General features: G+C 53.7%; 1 protein-coding gene across 6 annotated transcripts in view; it reads left to right on the top strand.

Annotated features, from left to right (window-relative positions):
- PHF8 (PHD finger protein 8) overlaps positions 1 to 17635 on the top strand; it is a 31359-nt gene extending 13724 nt beyond the window's left edge. Inside the window, exons 11-21 of one of the 6 annotated variants that reach the window (XM_077329553.1) lie at positions 1653 to 1742; positions 4441 to 4650; positions 4829 to 4926; positions 5990 to 6201; positions 8143 to 8228; positions 8728 to 8867; positions 9983 to 10260; positions 11812 to 11907; positions 12860 to 12969; positions 14087 to 14441; positions 15439 to 17635. In XM_077329553.1, coding sequence (XP_077185668.1) covers positions 1653 to 1742; positions 4441 to 4650; positions 4829 to 4926; positions 5990 to 6201; positions 8143 to 8228; positions 8728 to 8867; positions 9983 to 10260; positions 11812 to 11907; positions 12860 to 12969; positions 14087 to 14441; positions 15439 to 15527 — 1764 coding nt within the window. In that variant the 3' untranslated portion in view covers positions 15528 to 17635. Of the gene's footprint in view, positions 1 to 1652; positions 1845 to 4428; positions 4651 to 4828; positions 4927 to 5989; positions 6202 to 8142; positions 8229 to 8727; positions 8868 to 9982; positions 10261 to 11811; positions 11908 to 12859; positions 12970 to 14086; positions 14442 to 15438 lie in introns of all 6 variants that reach the window. The other 5 variants (XM_077329552.1, XM_077329550.1, XM_077329549.1 and 2 more) reach the window with 5 other exon arrangements.
- The last annotated feature ends 2544 nt before the right edge of the window (positions 17636 to 20179 follow it).

Raw genomic sequence — 20179 nt, 5'->3', positions numbered from 1 at the left:
GAATCCCCGGTTCTTAAATGGTTTCTGACATAAATTGCTTCAGTGACAAGCCTGAATGAAAAATAGTGAGCTTCATTAACAAACAAAGGTCTCTTATCCTAGTATTACGTGCGGTAACAAGTAAATAAATTAAACCTCCTTAAATTCTTGTTCATGAGCCTCTTGTGGCGCAGAGTGGTAAGGCAGCAGACATGCAGTCTGAAAGCTCTGCCCATGAGGCTGGGAGTTCGATCCCAGCAGCCGGCTCAAGGTTGACTCAGCCTTCCATCCTTCCGAGGTCGGTAAAATGAGGACCCAGCTTGCTGGGAGGTAAACAGTAATGACTGGGGAAGGCACTGGCAAACCACCCCGTATTGAGTCTGCCATGAAAACGCTGGAGGGCATCACCCCAAGGGTCAGACATGACTCGGTGCTTGCACAGGGGATACCTTTACCTTTACCTTCAAATTCTTGTTCTTGTTTAACTTCCATCGAAACTCTTGCCATTTTTGTCAAGGTATGTAACTTCTTCGTGTGCTTGAATGCATTGCATTTAACATCAAATGAATGTCTAGTGTGGTACAGGACAGAATAATTTGTATTAGGGATCATAGCTCCTTTTGAAAGCTTATCCTAAAAAGAATGGAAGTGGGTTTGATTTATTTACAGGACCCCAAGGCAACTTACGACATAAATAATAACAAAATATGTTGAAAACACGAGTTAAAGTCGCTGAAAACTGCAGAAGAACGAATCCAACGCCATCATGAATAAAATTCTCTTTGGCTGCCTTTTGAAGACTGAAAGTGAGGGAGCCGGAAGCACCTCCTTGCTGAGGTCGTTGTGTAGTTGTGGGGCTGCCACTAAAAAGGCTCTGTCTTGTGCACTCACCAGACAGGCTTCTCAATAGGACAGCCAAGGGGGCTTTTCTCTATGATTACAGTTCCCGGGCAGGAATGTACGGAAGAAGACAATTCTTCAGATATCTCTAGGATGGATCATGGGATGCAGAAAAGGGGATTTCAGATGCCTTGCTCTCACTGAAATGGGAAACCCCAACCGTGCTGAGCCCCCGTATGAAATAACAATAAATAATAATTATTTTTATTCTTGCATGCTGCCCCTCCCCATCCCGCTCAAGGTGGCCCACGACAAATGTTAAAACAATCCATTAATATGCATATGATAAAATCTCAGTTCAGCAGTTAAAGAAGAACAATTTACAAGACGCCTCTTCTGTTTCCAGTGTTTACAGAAGAGGGCTACCCAACGTTAGGGGTTTAGAGCAAGGGTAGTCAACCTGTGGTCCTCCAGATGTTCATGGACTACAATTCCCATGAGCCCCTGCCAGTGTTTGATGGCAGGGGCTCATGGGAATGGTAGTCTATGGACATCTAGAGGACCACAGGTTGACTACCCCTGGTTTAGAGGGTTGGATGGGAGGGATAGATTCTCAGGTAGGGAGGCCAGTATTTTAGGAGTTATTTTCCTGGCTCAACCAGGCAAACACCTTGAATAATTATTGCACAGGTGTACTGCTTCATTGGGAATGAGGCCCGGACTCCTGATATTTGGGGGCAAAGGGGGTCTTCCCATCTCTCCTCCCCTCCTTCTGGCATTTCGATCCTGCATGGAGGGGGAAATCCTGCAGCAACCCAATTCTGTTTTCCCAGGCCCTGGCTGAGCACGAGGAGGAAATCCCCGGCACCGTGCGTCCCGCTCAGCTCATCAAAGACCTGGCCAAGGAGATCCGGCTGGTGGAAGTGAGTGCGCAGAGCGCGGGGCTCAATCCTGCCAGCGTGGCTGCCAAAGTGTCAAGGGCGGCAGTGCTAAAGGGGGCAGCTTCCGGAGAGAGGAACGGATGGGTAGGTCAGGCGCTTCTCCCAGCGTGGTCGGTCAGCCTTCCCCGGGTCGAGATAAGAATCGCCTGGCCCTTTCCAAGTCCAGCCACTTTGGTGTAGTGGTGAGCAGTGCGGACTTCTAATCTGGCGAGCCGGGTTTGACTCCCTGCTCCCCCACATGCAGCCAGCTGGGTGACTGATAAAGCACTGATAAAGCTGTTCTGACCGAGTAGTGATATCAGCGCTCTCTCAGCCTCACCGCCCTCACAGGGGGTCTGTTGTGGGGAGAGGAAAGGGAAGACGATTGCAAGCCGCTTTGAGCCTCCTTCGGTTAGAGAAAAGCGACATATAAGAACCAACTCCTCCTCCTCTTCCTCCTCCTCCTCCTCCTTCTTCCTCTTCTTCCTCTTCTTCTTCTAACCCCAAGTAGGTTTCCTGCAGATCCCAGATGCCTCTTTAACATGTCACAAATTCCTGGCATTGTTTGTCAGCCACATCTAGGTGAGGGGTGCCCAAACTATGTCTCTCCAGATGTCCATGGTCTACAGTTCCCATGAGCCCACTGTGGCTCACCAGATGTCCATGGACTACAATTCCCATGAGCCCACTGTGGCTCTCCAGATGTCCGTGGACTACAATTCCCATGAGCCCACTGTGGCTCTCCAGATGTCCATGGTCTACAATCCCCATGAGCCCACTGTGGCTCTCCAGATGTCCATGGACTACAATTCCCATGAGCCCACTGTGGCTCTCCAGATGTCCATGGTCTACAATCCCCATGAGCCCACTGTGGCTCTCCAGATGTCCATGGACTACAATTCCCATGAGCCCACTGTGGCTCTCCAGATGTCCATGGACTACAATTCCCATGAACCCCTGGCTGGGTCAGGATTTAGCCACCCCTAACCTAGATGAACTTTGCGAGGTCAAAATCGCCACTTACAAGTCAGGGAATCCTCCATTCAAGCTGCCCTCTGTGTGTTTTTTTCCCCTGTTTGAAAGAGAAGGCCTGGGCTGCTGCAAACAAAGCCCATCCCAACACAGATTTGCTCCTAAATCAGGGCCCCAGCCAGCCCCTTGAACTAGTCAACAGGTTTGCGTGCCGTCCGCTTCATCTCAAGAGGGAAGCCAGGATCCTTCCTTCCTTATGGGTGGAATGAACATGTGGGTGGCCAGCACGGCGTAACAGCCACAAGAGGGATCCGGACATTTCAGATTTTGCCTGATCTATAAAGGGGACGGGCCTTCAGCTGGCCAGACTTGGGGGTAATGACAGTTTGTTGCATTTGTCCCTTGCCGAATAGTTCCAGAGGTGTCAGAATTGAGCGGTGTGCACAGAGCAGCCAAGGTAGAGACCGTTGCCTGGCTGTTTATACCACACCGCAGAACAAAACCCCTGGCACCCCACAGAGAATCAGAGGGCCCGCAGGCTCCGTCTCCTCTGTCTCCGGGACGCCAGACAGCTTTTGCATGTAGCGTTCCGAGGGGAATTTTTTATTTTTCCTCGTCGCTTTGGGTGATGGCAGCACTGCAAAATCTGGTCCCTGAATCCTTCTATCAAAGGATCTCAGAGGGAACCTGGGAAGACCTTTGGCGGTCAGGGCTCTGAACTAGAAGGGCCGGCAGTGTGACTCGGGAGTAGGCCGCCACAGAAGGTCGTAACCACGATGGAAGAAAGGAGTAAGGAAAAAGCGTCCTCCTCATGTGAACAGATCTTCATCCCAAACCCAATTAACCGGGAGGAAGGAATTCCCGCCCCAGCGTGTCTCCTTTAAGCGATGCTGAAAGCTGAACCAGGTTTGGGTAGATCCTTGTTTCAGGGAGTTTTCCTCAGCTGCAAAGCCTGTGAGGCCTAGAAAACAGCTCAGAGGGCAAAGGCGCTCACAGGAGGCAGGAGATCCGCAAACAGATCGGTCTAGCGAGAAAAATTAAAACGCCCCTTTTGAGCTCGGCTCCATCTCTGAGACATTCTAGGCCTGCTGAAGAAAGCTCTTTGAAACTAAGGTTTACCAGAACCTTGTTCAGCTTTCTGCATCACTTAAAGCAGGGGGAGTCAACCTGTGGTCTTCCAGATGTCCATGGACTACAATTCCCATGAGCCCCTGCCAGCATTTGCTGGCAGGGGCTCATGGGAATTGTAGTCCATGCACATCTGGAGGACCACAGGTTGACTACCCTGGCTTAAAGGAGACATGCTTGTCTATGGATTATTTCCTCTGGGATGCTTTTTTTTTTAGGATGAAGATTTCTTAATATCATAAAGAGACGTTTTCTTCACCCTTTCTTCATCGTGCTCCTAAGGACATAGATTCATGCCTTGTCCGGTCGATTCACCGGTTTTTTTTTTTTTTGCTTTGCTGTACGGTTTTCGCGTTCCCCAAGTGGTTTTCGGCCGATCATAAAGCAGGACGCGAGCCAAAGCGTGCTGCTCCAGGGAGGCCTGCCTGCCGTTCACTTTGAGGACCAGGACAGGAATTGGGACTTTGTCTGGGGAGGGTGGATGGAACAGCCAAGTCACGGGGTGCAGGGGAGGGAATGCTGTTTACGGCAGAACGTTAAGGGGTGAGCGCCGCCTCCTTTGGTGGCCCTGCCGCTCACGCTCTCCCAGGACATATTCCAGCAGAACATCGGGAAGACGGGCAGCCCGTTCGGCCTGCAGAGGGGCACGCAGTCTGGCACCGCCGCCAAGAAGGGAGACCAGAGTCCCAAGGAGTCGGGCAGGAAAGGCAGCCGGCGAGACGCGGCCGTGGTCAAAACCCTGGAGCTGGAGCTGCTGAACAAATACACGCGGCAGGCCCTGAAGGGCATGGAGAGCCCCTGCCAAGAGGAGGTGAGGCAGCGACACAAACGGGGCTCTCTTGGGCAGGGTAGGGGATCTGGGCTGGGGACCGGGTCCTTCAGGAGGGGGCGCCTCTGCAGCCTTCTTCCATTGCCTGGCTCCTGCCGGCCTCTTTGGGCAGCTCTTTCCCGGTTCCCCGGTATAACGCCTCCCTCTTTTCCCGTGGCAGTTTGATTTGCCAAGTTCCAGCATGGAAGACTCAGACGGAGAGCCTGACCTGACGGAGGAGGAGCTGTCCTTGGTGGTGGCCAATGTCCGGGGCACCCGGTAAGCTGCAGGGGCACGCCGGTTGCGTTGGGAGGAAAGAGGGTAGGCCAGTTCCACAGAGCCATGCTGCAATGCACTGGCACCTCTGGCTTTCCAGAGGTGCAGAAACCAGCTGGCATTCCCGGTCCTCAGATTGTCAGCCTCCCCTTCACACATGGTCCACTTTTGTTTCCAGATTAGTCTCCCGTGGAGCTGAAGGGCAGTAGGGTCAGGCCAGACAAGGAAATACCACTCTACGCAGAGGGTGATTAGAAGGCGAGGTTCCCTGCCAGAGGAGGTAGTGATGGGCACAGGGATGCATAGTTTGGCAAGGAGAGTAAATAGATTCATGGAAGACAGGTCTGTCAATCACTGCCGGCCATGGTGGCTGAGGGGAACCTCCACATTCAGAGGCACTGAGCCTTGGAATCCCAGCACCAGGAGGCAACAGCAGGGGAAGGCCTCGTCCTCTCTGCCCTGTTGCTTGCCCTCCAGAGGAACTGGCTGGCCTCTTTGTGAGATGAGATGCTGAACTACATGGACCACTGGTCTGATCCACCAGGGATCTTTTGAAGTTCTTATGAAGGCCTTAGCATCTCTACCCTGTTGTTGGCCCTCCAGAGGAACTGGCCGGCCTCTGTGTGAGACAGGAGGCTGGACTAGAGGGACCCCTGGTCTGATCCAACAGGGCTCTTCTGATGTTCTTAGGAAGGCCTGGGCCTCTCTGCCCTGTTGCTGGCCCTCCAGAGGAACTGGCTGGCCCCTGTGTGAGATGGGATGCTGGACTAGATGTTCCATTGGTCACATCCAGCAAGGCTCTTCTAATGTAAGCATTCAGTGAGCTCCTGTACAATGTTCCTGCTGCAACATAAAATCCGCCTGCAGGGCTGTTGCGCACAGGCTGCTGCAGTCGTACACGCAAGGCCTCCACGTTCACTTCTCCCGAGAGCCAAGCCCTCTCCTAGGTTCCTCGTATGCCTGCCTCTGTGACATGTGCCATTTGCAAACACACAGGGGGGTGGCCTTCATTTACACAAGTGGGTATCTGCATAGAACCCTTTTCCACGGACCTCACCCTTCATAGGACGGCGCCCGATCCGCATCTCGAGCTAGCCAGATCTTCTCTCGGCAGGAAAATCAAGGCTTCCGATCGGGCCCGGAGCCGCAAAGGAACGGAAACACCGCCCAGCCCGTCCGACGCCGAGGCCCTGGACGTCGACTCCGAAGAAGACCTGCAGATTGACGAGACGCCGCGTCGGGAAAGGCGGAGCCTGGTGCTACGCAAGAGACTGCCCAGTACGTGTCGGTCTCCCCCCCTCCCCCCGTGTCCTCAGTCTAGACCAGGGGTAGTCAAACCGGGGCCCTCCAGATGTGCATGGACTACAATTCCCATGAGCCCCTGCCAGCATTTGCTGGCAGGGGCTCATGGGAATTGTATTCCATGCACATCTGGAGGGCCCCAGTTTGACTACCCCTGGTCTAGACCCATCTCCTGAGTGTGCAGCTTTCCCAGGTTGGGCAAATGCATGCCATGTTTCTGCTCCTCTCTTCCTCTTCGGTCTCCCTGTTTGTTAACTATCGGGTCAACTCCGCTCCTTCTTTAGAACTTGACTTTTTGGCAAAGCCTTTCTCTGTTCGCTAAAGTCAGAGCTGCAAGTCCGCAGTCGGTCATCTCTCGCACCCTCCGTACATTGCACAAGTTGTTAAAACTGGAGATTTCTCTTATTTGAGGTCCTGCTTCTGCTAGGAGGCGGGAAGGAGCTCCTGAGAGCAGTAGAATCGGACATCTCCGCACAAAATCGGATATCCCTCTGGTTTTTTTAATTTCTCCAGGCGCCTGCTTGCCTTCATGCATATTATTATTATTATTATTCGATTTATTATTATTATTATTCAATTTTGCAGCCTCTCGGAACTTGGTTGTTTTCCTAAAAATATTTGGGAATTTTTAATTTTTTTTTATTTATAGTTACATTTATATGCCGCTGCTCTCTGCAAAAGCAGGGATTTTGTGGCGATTCACAACATAAGTCGAATGAAACGCCCCACCGTTTCTTTTTCATTCCTCCCAGAAAATGCGAACTGTCTTTTTCTTTATCTTGCCTCAGGCCCGGCTTCCCAAGTTCCGTCCAGCTTTTTCACTTACTTCCCCCGTGCGCCTCTTGAGAGACGCTGTATGTTTTATTATAACATAATAATCGCAATAATCGCAATAATTTTGTTTGTAAATCCTGCCCTTCCCTGGTCAGCTCAACGTCCGGTTTAAGACAATAAGTACAAAAATATATTACATGTACAACGCATTCATTCAATGACATTTAAGTTTTCAAATTAATTGAATGTGAGCCGCCTCTTCTGATTTGAAATCTCACCGAGGAGGTCATCAGTGTGAGATGGATTTAGTTGGTGAGATGATTCCCCCACCCTCCCAAAAATAAACCTTCAGCTGCTGCTACAAAGCGCTTTGCTCCAGAGGAGACCAGTCTTCAGTCGTTCCCATCCGAAGTCAATCCCTGCCCAGGTGGCTCACCTCGCTAATTTTGGGAGCCTGGTCCTCATGCCTGCTAAGCCCTGGGTGTCAAGCGCTGACAAAACTCACAACCAAAACTTCTATAAGAAGAAAGCTTTAATTGGCAGCAGTTCAGTTCACTATAACATTCGAAGTCAAGCCTATTCGATACAAGAACAGTAAGCACTTATCAATACTTTTCTCCCACCCAAAACTTGAAGGTTCCCAAGGGAGGGGGGAAGCCCCTCACCCAGGTGCCATCCCAGGCGTCCTGCCAAGGTGTTGAAGTTAGTGCGGCCCTGGTCAGGCCGGCGCCTCAGGCTAGCAGATAAGATGTTTACAGGAACTAGGCAACATTGTTTCACAGCGGGGAGAATATGCGGTGTGAAAATGCAAGGATCAAAGAAGGGGGAATCAAAGGATAACTACAGGCATGGGTTTCGGTTACATGGGAAAGTTTTAGCAAAGACACAGCACACAAGATGGAGTCAGACAGGTTCACTGAACAGTAATCATGGCAAAGAGCAGGGACTGATCCTGACACCGGGAAGAAGATCCATGGGGACGCAGGCCTTAAGCAGCCCATTCAGAATTCCTGCCCAGACTTTGTATGGCTTTTTAGTGCAAGAAGATATGGGCGGGTGCCCTGAGCTCATGACCTGCTTCCTCCTAAGCGCCTAGCCACCAGTCAGTTACGTTCTCTCTCTCTGTAAAATTTTTGATTCCAGAATTTCCCCGGAAGCTGCCCCGAGCCAAGCCCTGTTCCGACCCAAACCGAGTGCGAGAGCCTGGAGAAGTGGACTTCGACATTGAGGTCAGTTGTGGGGGCGGCAGGGAGCTCAGCTGAGAGGAGGGCTTCGATCGGAGTCCAGGTCCGTCTGGGTTTTGTGCAGGAATGCCTGAGAGAAGAAGCAGCTGGTTTTTTTATATCCCGCTTTTCACACCCCAAAAGAGCCTCAAAGCGGCTGATAAACCCCTTTCCCTTCCTCTTCCCACAATGGACACCCTGTGAGGTTGGTGGTGCCGAGAGAGCTCTGAGAGAACGGTGATTGTAAGCCGCTTTGAGACTCTTGGGTAGTGAAAAGCAGGTTACAAAAACCAACTCTTTTTCTCCTTTTGCACTGTTTTGTCTGGGGTGATTATGCCCTGTCTTCTTGGCACTTGGGGGACCGCAGTGGGAGGGCTTCTGGAGTTCTGGACCTGCTGGGGGACCTCCCGAAGGACCCTGCGTTTTGGCCACTGAGTGACCCAGAGCATTGGACTGGACGGGCCATCGGGCTGATCCGACAGGGCTTCTCGTATGTCCATTCCAGGAGGACTACACCACAGAAGAGGAGGAGGAAGAGGAGGCGTCTGGCGACGAGCAGCTGGAGGGCAGCAGCAGCGCCGGCGGGATCCTGGACCTGCTGAAGGCCAGTCGGCAGGTGGGCGGCGCAGACTACGATGAGCTCAGGTGAGAAGCAGCTGCCCGGCAGGTCTCCCGGCCGTCCTCAGAGAGCTTTTGTTGCCCTGCAGCTATGATGCTATTTCATGCCTGGCTCGGGCCTTGTGTAGGCGAGACCTCGGATTTTGGGAGGGCATACCGGACTCCGTCTTTGCTAGTGGAGGATGCTCATTCCTTCCGATCAGAGAAATACGATGCATGTTTTCTCTGTTGAAAGGAGTCACAGGCCTGATGCTAAGTACAGTTTGAAGCCTCCGAAGGGCCCTTTGTGCAACTTCATGGAGGAAAATGCTGCCCAGAAAAGAGCTGGGAGTCCAGGAGCGCCTTAAATTTCAGAAGGAAGGCTCACCTGATATGCGAGTCCAGAATGTGGCTCCATCCGTCTTTCTGTCCCGGAGAGCGGAGTGATTTCCAACAGTAGGCGAGTGACAAAGGCAGTGAATCCACGCACTGTTGTCATTTGGCGCCTGAAATCACTCCCCTCTCCAAGGTAGAAGGACAGATGGGCTTGATATATCTGAAGAAGGGAGCCGTGATGCACAAAACTCCTCCCCTGCCGCTCCCGCTTTTTTCGGCAGCTACAGACAGACTAAAGCGCCCATCCACCTCGACCGACCTCCTTCAGAGGTTGGCGTTCTTTTCATTTAACTCGGTGGTTCTCAACCTGGGGTTCGGGACCCCTTTGGAGGTTCAAATGACCCTTTCACAGGGGTCACGGCAGGTTGGCCAGGGGGGCGCGGCCACTGTTGCCATTTCTCCTGCATGCGGAGAAGAGCGAGATCGGCATGGTGGAAGAAGAGGCAGAACTGAACTGAGAAAACCCGGGAAAAACCCAATTTATATCCAATCCTGAACCATGGATCTTCACGCCATGGGTCAGTTTCGGTTCAATTTCAGTGAAAGAACACTTGCATAGTTTTAAGGTTGGGGGTCACCACATGAGGACCTGTATTAAAGGCTTTAGGCAGGTTGAGAACCACTGATCTAACAGCTTTTCTGTTAGTGATAGGCCTATTTTTGTCGGGGGGGGGGAGGGGCACCCACACCGCAGGGTGGCGGCTGTCCCTGGCAGGTCTTCCCCCCAAGCGCCCCGTCTGATCTAGTGTTTGTCTCCCCGCCTGCAGCGATGCCCCCACCTCCCCCAGCACTCAGGAAGCCATCCAGGGCATGCTGTGCATGGCCAACCTCCAGTCCTCGTCGTCCTCGCCAGGCGCCTCGGCGCTGCAGGCCTGGCTGGCGGCCGGCGGGCACGAGCGAGGGTCGGCAGGAGCCTCCGGGGCACAGCGCTCAGGGAAGAGGGCCGTCAAGCGCCCCGCCCACCACAGCACCGAGAGCGAGGAAGAGGAGGCCAGCATGGACGAGCAGGAGAGCCTGGGCACCTGCTTCAAGGACGCCGAGTACAGTAAGCCTCGTCCCTCTCGTAGGGGTCGGGGAGGGGGGGGGATTCAGACATGTACCTCCCCCGGCCCCAAAGATGTGCATCTGACCATGACCAGGGACAGAGCATTTGTGGCCCCACCAGCTGCTGCTGTCTTGTGGCTACGCTTGCCACACTGTGTTGGAATTTTATTATTATTATTAATTATTATTATTAATTATTAATAATAATAATATTTTATTTAATAATTACTAATAATATTAATTATAATTATTAATGTTATTGTTAATTATTAATAATAATTATTGTTAATTATTAATAATTATTAGTATTAATAATAATTTGATTTATTACCTGTCACTCCCAGACGGCTCATGGTGGGTTACATGTATCCAGATGAAATCCCCATGAAACCACCATTAAATCTCCAGATATAAAAACAACACATTTCATTAATCCAAAGGAAGAGATATGGCGGAAAATCTCACTCACTGATCTCAATCCCCCCAATAAACATCTCCTACTGGGGTGGGTGGGAAGAGGGGTGCAGGTGGAACTCGCAAACTGCTACTCATGCTGCTCTCCTGGAAAGGAGGGCCATATTTGGTGTAGAGAGCCAGTTCGGTGTAGTGGTTAGGAGTGCGGACTTCTAATCTGGCATGCCGGGTTCGATTTCCCGCTTCCCACACATGCAGCCAGCTGGGTGACCTTGGGCTCGCCACAGCAGTGATAAAGATGGTCTGACCGAGCAGGAATATCAGGGCTCTCTCAGCCTCACCCACCCCACAGGGTGTCTGTTGTGGGGAGAGGAAAGGGAAAGTGACTGTAAGCTGCTTTGAGACTCCTTCGGTTAAGGAAAAGCGGCACATAAGAACCAACTTCTTCTTCTTCTTCATATGCAGATCTTCCTTGCCCCACCAGCCTCAACCACAGACCTGGCGGAAGAACTCTCTTTTGCAGGCCCTGTGGAACGCTGAAATCTCCCGCAGGGCCCGCAGCTCCTCTAGGAGCTCATTCCACCAGGTTGGGGCCAGGACCGAAAAGGCCCTGGCCATGGTTGAGGCTAGGCGCTCTTCCCTGGGGCTGGGAATAATAATTTTAGAAATGGCCAGCTTCGCAGTCAGGAAGTGGATTCCTTCCTCTTAAGCCAGTTTGTTAGATGAGCCTGGGTAGCAGCTGCTTTCTCTTGTGCATGCAGCTTGACTCATTTACTTGAGCCACCAGCCTACCACGGCACTTTTGTGGGTTGGTGCGGGGCAAAGACTAATAGATAATTTGCCCCATCGCGGGAATGAGATTGGGCTGGGCTGCCCTTTCTAGTTTATGTTTCTTTGATGTCCTGCCTGTCGCTGAGCAGGACACAGGCGCTGAGAATGCCACCCCAGGACACCTGGCCTTTCTAGAGGCTTGTGTTTTTTCCACTTAACCATTAAAGTGAAGGCCAGATTCTTCTATGAAAATATGGGATGAAACCATCTGTACAATATCCAGGCCCTCCTCTCTCTCTCTCTATCTCTCTCTCTCTCTCTCTCTCTCTCTCTCTCAATCTCTCTGCCCCTCTCTCTCTGCCTCTAGTTTACCCTTCCTTGGAATCCGATGAAGACGACCCAGCATTGAAGTCGCTACCAAAGAAAAAGAAATGCACAGATGATGCTCCATGGAGCCCCAAGGGTAATTGTCCTCAGGATTTTTGCATGGGACGCAGTTCCATGCGAATCTACCACGCTCAATGCCCATCCAGGACCCCTCTCCTTTCTACCCCCTCCAGGCCCTTCCTACCCCCTCCAGGCCATTTGGGGAGGGGTGGGCGGGTCAACACGGGCATATATGGTCATAAAGGTAAAGGTATCCCCTGTGCAAGAGCCTCTTGTGGCGCAGAGTGGTAAGGCAGCCGTCTGAAAGCTTTGCCCATAAGGCTGGGAGTTCAATCCCAGCAGCCAGCTCAAGGTTGACTCAGCCTTCCATCCTTCCGAGGTCGGTAAAATGAGTACCCAGCTTGCTGGGGGGTAAACGGTCATGACTGGGGAAGGCACTGGCAAACCACCCCGTATTGAGTCTGCCATGAAAACGCTGGAGGGCGTCACCCCAAGGGTCAGACATGACTCGGTGCTTGCACAGGGGATACCTTTATCCCCTGTGCAAGCACCGGGTCATGTCTGACCCTTGGGGTGACGCCCTCCAGCGTTTTCATGGCAGACTCAATACGGGGTGGTTTGCCAGTGCCTTCCCCAGTCATTACCGTTTACCCCCCAGCAAGCTGGGTCCTCATTTTACCGACCTCGGAAGGATGGAAGGCTGAGTCAACCTTGAGCCGGCGGCTGGGATCGAACTCCCAGCCTCATGGGCAGAGCTTCAGACTGCATGTCTGCTGCCTTGCCACCCTGCGCCACAAGAGGCTCTTATATATGGTCATATCACCCAATAAATGTTTTAACTATTTTAAAATATATAAATAATAATAATTTAACTCTCGAAACCGTGCTTGAGAAAGCCTGCTCTGAAGGAACGTATCTCTGGGCATGGAAGGAACCAGGGAAGGACCTCTTTCCTTCCTTTGCAGCCAGGGGACCGTGATGAAGAGGCAAGAGGGTGGGCCTCTGTCACTCTCTCCTTCTCTTTGCAGCCCGAGTCACCCCATCGCTGCCCAAGCAGGACCGCCCCGTGCGTGAGGGCACCCGCGTCGCTTCCGTCGAGACGGGTCTAGCAGCTGCGGCGGCCAAGCTGGCTCAACAGGTAAGAATAGGGTTGTGCGATTCGGCCGCCGAAGCAGCCGTTCCGTCCGGGCGCAGCCAGTGCCGCGCCGCGGGGGGGGGGAAGGCGGTGCCGGCAGCGGCGTGACAGCGGGAGTTCCGCGCCTGCGTGGTTGCGCCCGCTGTCACGCCGCTGCCGGCACCGCCCTCCCCCCCCCGCGGCGCGGCACTGGCTGCGCCCGGACGGAACGGCCGCTTCGGCGGCCGAATCGCACAACCCTAGGTAAGAACAGGGCTAGCTGGCCAGGAGGGGTGCCAGATACGGGCTGGGCCTCCAGGAGAACGGCCTCCCTCTTTGAGTTGGATCGGCCTTCTTTGTGGGGCAAGCAGTGCGGTAGTTCAGTGGGTAGGACTGGGGCTCTGCAGCAAATTGGTGGGCCCACATCAGAATAGAAAAGAAGGCCTGCTGGCCCATCCTGTCCGTCACTCTGTCCATCAAGGAAGTCCATGAGAAGGTCCAGAACTCAACAAGCCCTCCCTCGGTTTCCCCCAAGCACCAAAAAATACAGAGCATAAAAACAACCAGGACCATGGCCCATCCAGACCAACACTCTGTGTCACACAGAGTTCAAATCCCCAGCACCTCCAGTCAAAAGGACCGGGCAGGAGGGGATTGGAAAGACAACACCAACTTTAGCAGACCCAGGTTCTGACTCTTCAGGAGTTCAAGATGTGCATTTTCTCTCCAAGAGTCTCCAGAGATGTGTCGCTTTTCCTACTAAGCTGCAGGTGCCATGCTTGCTCTAAGCAAGAGGGGGGTTGAGGCCTTAGGTCAGTAAAGTCCCCCCAACCTCATGGAAGGCCTATGGGGATGGACCCCTCGGTGCCAGATCAGGGACCCCTTCATGTCCTTAACGATGCTTTAGGATGCTTAGGGCTGATCCTGTGTTGAGCAGGGGGTTGGACTAAATGGCCTGTATGGCCCCTTCCAACTCTATGATTCTATGATTCTGTGTTGAGCAGGGGGTGGGACTAGATGGCCCGTATGGCCCCTTCCAACTCTATGATTCTATGATCCTGCATTGAGCAGGGGGTGGGACTAGATGGCCCGTATGGCCCCTTCCAACTCTATGATTCTATGTGCCCCCCTCGGTCCTCAGGAGCACCAGAAGCTGCAGCGGAGGAGGCTCGTGGCGAAAAGGAAGCCTCCGCCCTCTCCGAAGGCGCCCAGCCCGGAGCCGGAGCCGGAGCCGGAACCCGTGGAGGAGGAAGTGGAACTCGACCTGCCGCCCCAGCAGGAACCGGACCCCGCGGTGACGCTGGTGCCCACCCCTCCCACGCCCGAGCCCAAGCAGGAGCCCTTCGCAGGCAGCCTCGTGGATCACGAGTACACGGCCCGGCCCAGCGTCTTCGGGATGGCCCAGCTGAACCGCGGCTCCACGCCCATGGCGCCGGGCGTCTTCCTGTCCCAGCGGCGCCCTTCGGCCGGCTCGCCGGGTCCCCAATCCGCACAGGGTAAGCCTGCATGCCTGGCCTTTCGGAACCGGGCGGGGCCGCAGGAGCAAGGGGGGAGGGGGCCCCAGAATGGTTCCAAAAGTCACAGGGGCATTCGTGAAACCGTTCTGCCTGGCGGGAGGCGGAAAGGCTAGGCTTGTTTATTTGCTTATTTTATTTATTCCTCTGTGTGCCCCGCCCCCCCTGGCATGCCAGCTCAGGGACCCTTCCAACATTATTACATAAAAACATATATAATACGGAAAAACGCATGCAGCGTTATAGCCTTTAAGAACGTCACCTTAAGACAATCATTCCAGCTGTGTAGGCAAAACATTTAAGAGCATCTCGGTTTTCTGGGGGAGGGGGTGTGTCTGTATAGAGCAGTGGTTCTCAACCTGGGGGTCAGGGATCGCTAATTTGTTCATGCTGGACCTATGGCAGGGGCTTATGGTCACGGTAGTCCGTGGACATCTGGAGAGCTACCATGTGACCACCCCTGCCCTGCACAGTCACCGGAAGTCGACTGTGACTTGATTGGGAGGGGGGAGGGCGGGGAGCATGTATCCAAGCATATGTCTGAGTTTACGAGTCCCTAAGAAAGTCGGCCCCTGGCTCGTCCATCCCTCCCTCCCTCCCTCCTCCCGGAACGCAGGCCCTAACAGTATCCCGGAACATCGTCCGTGTAGGTTTTCAGTGAGATGCTTGCAAGGGAGACGCGGTGGTGATTCCAGAAGAGGCAGCCATCCCTGCATGGCTGCTCTGGGGCCACGTTGACGGCCGAGGGGCGGGGCGGAGGGGAAGCGAGGGAGATCGAAGCCCTCGTAGGCACGATCCCCCCCCAGAATGTGAAACCCACACTCAGGAACTGCATCCAAGCACGCAGGCACTGATCGCTGTGCAGCACGCTGTCCTGTTCCAATTCTCTCTCCTTTGGGGTGTTCCGTCGTCGTGGGACGCCTTGCATGCAGGGGCTGTTCCCTCTGCCAGCCTCACTCCCCTTCTCCCCTCCTCCCAGGGAAGCGCCCCAAGAAGGGATTAGCGACGGCGAAGCAACGGCTCGGCCGCATCCTGAAGATCCACCGCAACGGCAAACTCCTGCTCTGAACGCTGCCCCCCCCCGGTCAGCTCCGGACCTCACCCCCCCGGGACGCTCGAGGAGGGGCGGGGGGTTGCAGATGTCTTCGGAGGCCCACTGCCAGGACGCTGGGGTACGGACCCGGCCCACGCGGCCTCCTTCTCCCCACACGGATTGGAGCCAGCATGGAGCTGCCCCCCCCCCCCCCGCCGCAGGGAGCGCCGGGCAAGACCAGCGACGGCTCCGACATCGGGCTGAACCGCCCCCCGCTTTCCCGGAGAGGCCGGCTGAGTGGCCGGCCAAGGGCTCCCCCAGACCCACGGACTCTCGGGCCCGACCTCGACCCACCGCACTTCCTTTCATTCTGGGGCTGATACCTCGGGAGGATTCTCCTCTCCCCACCCCACCCCCCTGCCAAATGGCGCGAGGAGGCATCGGTCGTCCCCTCGTCCCCCCCCCCCCCCAAAAAAAAGACTGCTTCATCACCTTTTGGATTTTGGCTGTTGCACACGACATCCTGGCATCTCAGCGTGGCTTTTTTGTTTGTTGATTCGTTTGTTTGTTTCTTTAACGGGTCCCCTCCCCCCCTCCGGGAAGCAATTTCTCAATGCCTTCACTGAAACAGGTAACCTGGCCTGCCTTCCTGCCTTGCCTCCCTCCCTCCCTTCCTCCCTCCCTTCCTTTTATCCATCCCTCCTTCCTTCCTTCCTTTCTTCCTTCCTTCCTCCCTCCCTTCCTCCCTCCCTTCCTTCCTTCCTCCCTCCCTCCCTCCCTCCCTCCCTTCTTCCTTCCCAACTCCTTGAGCTTTTCTTTCCTTCCTTCCTTCCTTCCTTCCTTCCTTCCTTCCTTCCTTCCTTCCTTCCTTCCTTCCTTCCTTTTATCCATCCCTCCTTCCTTCTATCCATTCCTCCATCCTTCCTCCCTCCCTCCCTCCCTCCTTCCCTCCTCTCATTCCACTTCTTCCTTCCCTCCTTCCTTCCTTCCTCCCTCCCTCCCTCCCTCCCTCCCCTCATTCCACTTCTTCCTTCCTTCCTTCCTTCTCACCATTTCCACTCTCCTTTCCTCCCTCTCCCCTTGAGGCACCTTCTTCTTTGGCGGGGCCTCTAGTTCTGTGCAACCTGCAACCTCACCCGCTTGCTGGGCAGACTCCAAGGAAGCCGAAATCGGCTCCCCCCACTAGAAAATGCAACGGTGTTTACTTTGTCCTGTTTGTGTAGCACTCTAACGTGGAGAGGGCAGGCGAGGGGAAGGACTGAGCCAGAGGGGTGGGGAGCAGCCCTGCCTTGACTTTTTAGACCTTCGGTCTGTCGGAATGGGCAGGATCAAGTCGACTCTACGCACAGTTTTACCAGATGGATCTGGCCCTGGCCAGGACCATTTCAGAATGCGGGGGGGGGGGGGATGTTGAATTCCCACTGTTATACTGGACTGTACTACTTCAGAGTGCGTGGCCGGAGGAGGGCGGAATGGTCAAATGTCTGCTGGCACAGGCAGCCCCCTTGAACATTCGGAGCCAGCGTCTCGGGGAGGCGGCGAGGTCAGGATCCCCTCCACGGCTCACCTGTGTCTCGTCTTACATCGGAGGAGCAGTCCGTCCTCTGACGCCTTCCGTCCTGGGGCTGCTCAGAGCAGGCTCCGGCTGCCGCCCCTGGGGTGGATCCAGCCGGCTTCCCACTAGGACGTGCCAGGCGCCTGTGGGGCTTCAACAGCGGCTCCTGTTGCAAAGGTCTCCTGTGAATATTTTCCTCTCCAAACCTGTTTCTTTTTTAAAACAGTTTTGCCATCAGGCCATCTTCTCTGTCTTCTCTTCGCTCCCCCCCCCCCCCTCATCCCTTCCCCGTAGCAGAAGGGGACTGTATGCGGCACAGAAAGACACTGCCCCCCCATCCCACCCACCCCACCCCCCGAAAAGATTTCATGGCCTTTTTACCCAGCCGCACGGCTCAGTTCCTCTGGCTGTATCCCATATTTTTATGCCGGGCTCCAGCAGGCTTTGTGTAAATGTTTGAATTCTATTTTTTAGGCATCTCTCTAGAAACGTGTGTTTAAAAAAAAAAAAAAAGATACAAAAACGAGGCTGAGACTTTTTTTATATATTCAGGATTAGAATAAAAAAAAAACCTTTGTTGGTTTAGTACAGGTGGCTTTTCTGAGTCTCTTCTTCCTGGAATGAATGGAAGGGTCGACTTCTATAATATTGGGGGGGGGGTGCTTTGCATGCAGCGGTTAATGCAGGGGTAGTCAACCTGCGGCCTTCCAGATGTCCATGGACTACAATTCCCATGAGCCCCTGCCAGCAAACGCTGGCAGGGGCTCATAGGAACTGTAGTCCATGAACATCTGGAGGACCACAGGTTGACTACCCCTGAGCTATGGGGCTGTAACAAGGGATTCAAAGTGAATGTCTTTGATTTGGGGAAATAGTTTGGTCCTTCAAAACCATAGCAGGATTTCTCCCATATGGCAGTTATGAAAAGGAAGACAAGTTGGTTTTTATCCCCCATTTCCTACTGCCTGAGGGCCTCTCAGTTGACTTCCTCTCCCCACAACAGACACCCTGTGAGGTAAGTGAGGCTGAGAGAGCTCTGAGAGAACTGTGACTAGGCTGGACGCTCGCTCTGTTTAAGCGGCAACTCAAGGTGTCAACCTCAACAGCGCTTCATTTTTTATTGTAAGAGCTGTAAAGACACAAAGAGGAGGGAGCCGTTCTTCGCCACAACCAGGAATTCACAATTCTCCTGCAAAAACGGGGGGGGGGGTCAACATTACTGCAGAAAACCACAATAAATAAAGCTGCCGTGCAGCCAACATGGCGAAGAGGCACCAGGCCTGCAGCTGGAGAGAGAGATGCCCCAGGCCCTGGAAGGAGTTTTGCCTGGCCTCAGATGAACTGTCAGAGTCCTGCTGTGGACCATCCCAAAATTTGTGAGTTCTTTGCGGGGGGGGGAGGCTAGCAGATCTTGTGTGCGGGTGTACTTCACATTCCTGGAACCCCCAGCACCAAATTTCTGGCTCACTCCAGCAGGATCCTCCTCGCTGGGTCCGTTTAGCGCAGGGGTCCCTGATATTGTTCGAGACTGCCAGCCGTGTTTGGACTTCCGCCGTGGCGCGGTGGGCCCAGTAACCAATGGCTGCTGCAGGAGGCGGAGCCGGCCCCAAAATCTTTGCCGCGGCATAACTTGAGTGGCACGGTGCAGAGCCCCATGCAGTGGTGGCAGCTGCTGCCAAAGCTATGTTTTTAAAAAGCCACACAGTCAGGAGCCCCACCTGGCCCTGCTCACTTTCTAAAAGCCACTGGAAAAATTACCAGCAGGTGCCCCCGGGCGCCATGTTGGAGACCCCTGTTTTAGTGCAAAAAAACTGGAGGAAGCTGGGATCACTGGTCGTTGTGAAGGTTGCGCTATGGCAAACCCAACTCAGCCGGCAGGCAACAGAAATGGCTGGAGATTCAGTGTGGGTCAGTCAGTGACGTGAGTTTAAGGGGACTAACCTACTTTGGCCACCTCATGAGCAGGAAGGACTCCCTGGCGAAAAGCCTAATGCTGGGGGCAATTGAGGGCAAAAGAAGAAGGGGACAACAGAGAATGAGGTGGATGGATGGAGTCCCTGAAGCAGTCGGTGTGAGCTTAAATGGACTCTGGGGAATGGTAGAGGACAGGAAGGTCTAGAGCAGGGATTGTCAACCTGTGGTCCTCCAGATGTCCATGGACTACAATTCCCATGAGCCCCTGCCAGCAAATGCTGGCAGGGGCTCATGGGAATTGTAGTCCATGGACATCTGAAGGACCACAGGTTGACTACCCCTGCTCTAGAGGACCGTTGTCCATGGGGTTGCGATGGGTCGGACACGACTTCGCACCTAACAACAACAACAACGTACTTTGAATCCGTATCCCCAGCAAGGGTGCTGCCCACCCCTTTTCCCATATGCATTTAGTCCCTCTTCAGGGTTGCTGATGAAACTTGAACAGGCAACGGACAATTTGAGGGAAGACTACAGGGTCTGCATTGGGTGTGACTGAACCGGCCAGTCACGCAACCAGAATTTACTGTTTTTTTCAGAGGAGGCTGGCTGTTGTGTACCTGAATGAATCACTGTGCTGGCTCCGAAAAAGTGACCCCCTGCAAAAGCATAACTTGGAGTCCTCTGCAGAATTCTTATCCTCTATAGAAGGAAATGCCTCGGCCTGGACAGCCCAGGCCAACCTGATGTTAGGAGCCAAGCAGATGAGTACATGGAAGGAATTTAGGGTGCTATTCAGAGGCAGAACGGCAAAGCTCTTCCGTTCGTCTCTTGCCTTGAAACCTGCATGGGCTCACCACAGAATCATAGAGTTGGAAGGGGCCACACAGTCCATCTAGTCCAACCCCCTGCTCAACGCAGGATCAGCCCAAAGCATCCTAAAGCATAGAATCATAGAGTTGGAAGGGGCCATAGAGGCCATCTAGTCCAACCCCCTGCTCAACGCAGGATCAGCCCTAAGCATCCTAAAGCACCCAAGAAAAGTGTGTATCCAATCTTTGCTTGAAGACTGCCAGTGAGGGGGAGCTCACCACCTCCTTAGGCAGCCTATTCCACTGCTGAACTACTCTGACTGTGAAGAATTTTTTTCCTGATATCTGATAATCTGGCTGCGACTCAACATCCAAGAAAAAAAAAGATAGTAAATATTCTCAGCTA

Source organism: Paroedura picta, chromosome 3, assembly GCF_049243985.1.
Source record: "Paroedura picta isolate Pp20150507F chromosome 3, Ppicta_v3.0, whole genome shotgun sequence".
In the NCBI taxonomy this organism is placed as follows: Eukaryota; Metazoa; Chordata; class Lepidosauria; order Squamata; family Gekkonidae; genus Paroedura; species Paroedura picta.
This window is presented reverse-complemented; position numbering and strand designations above follow the sequence as displayed.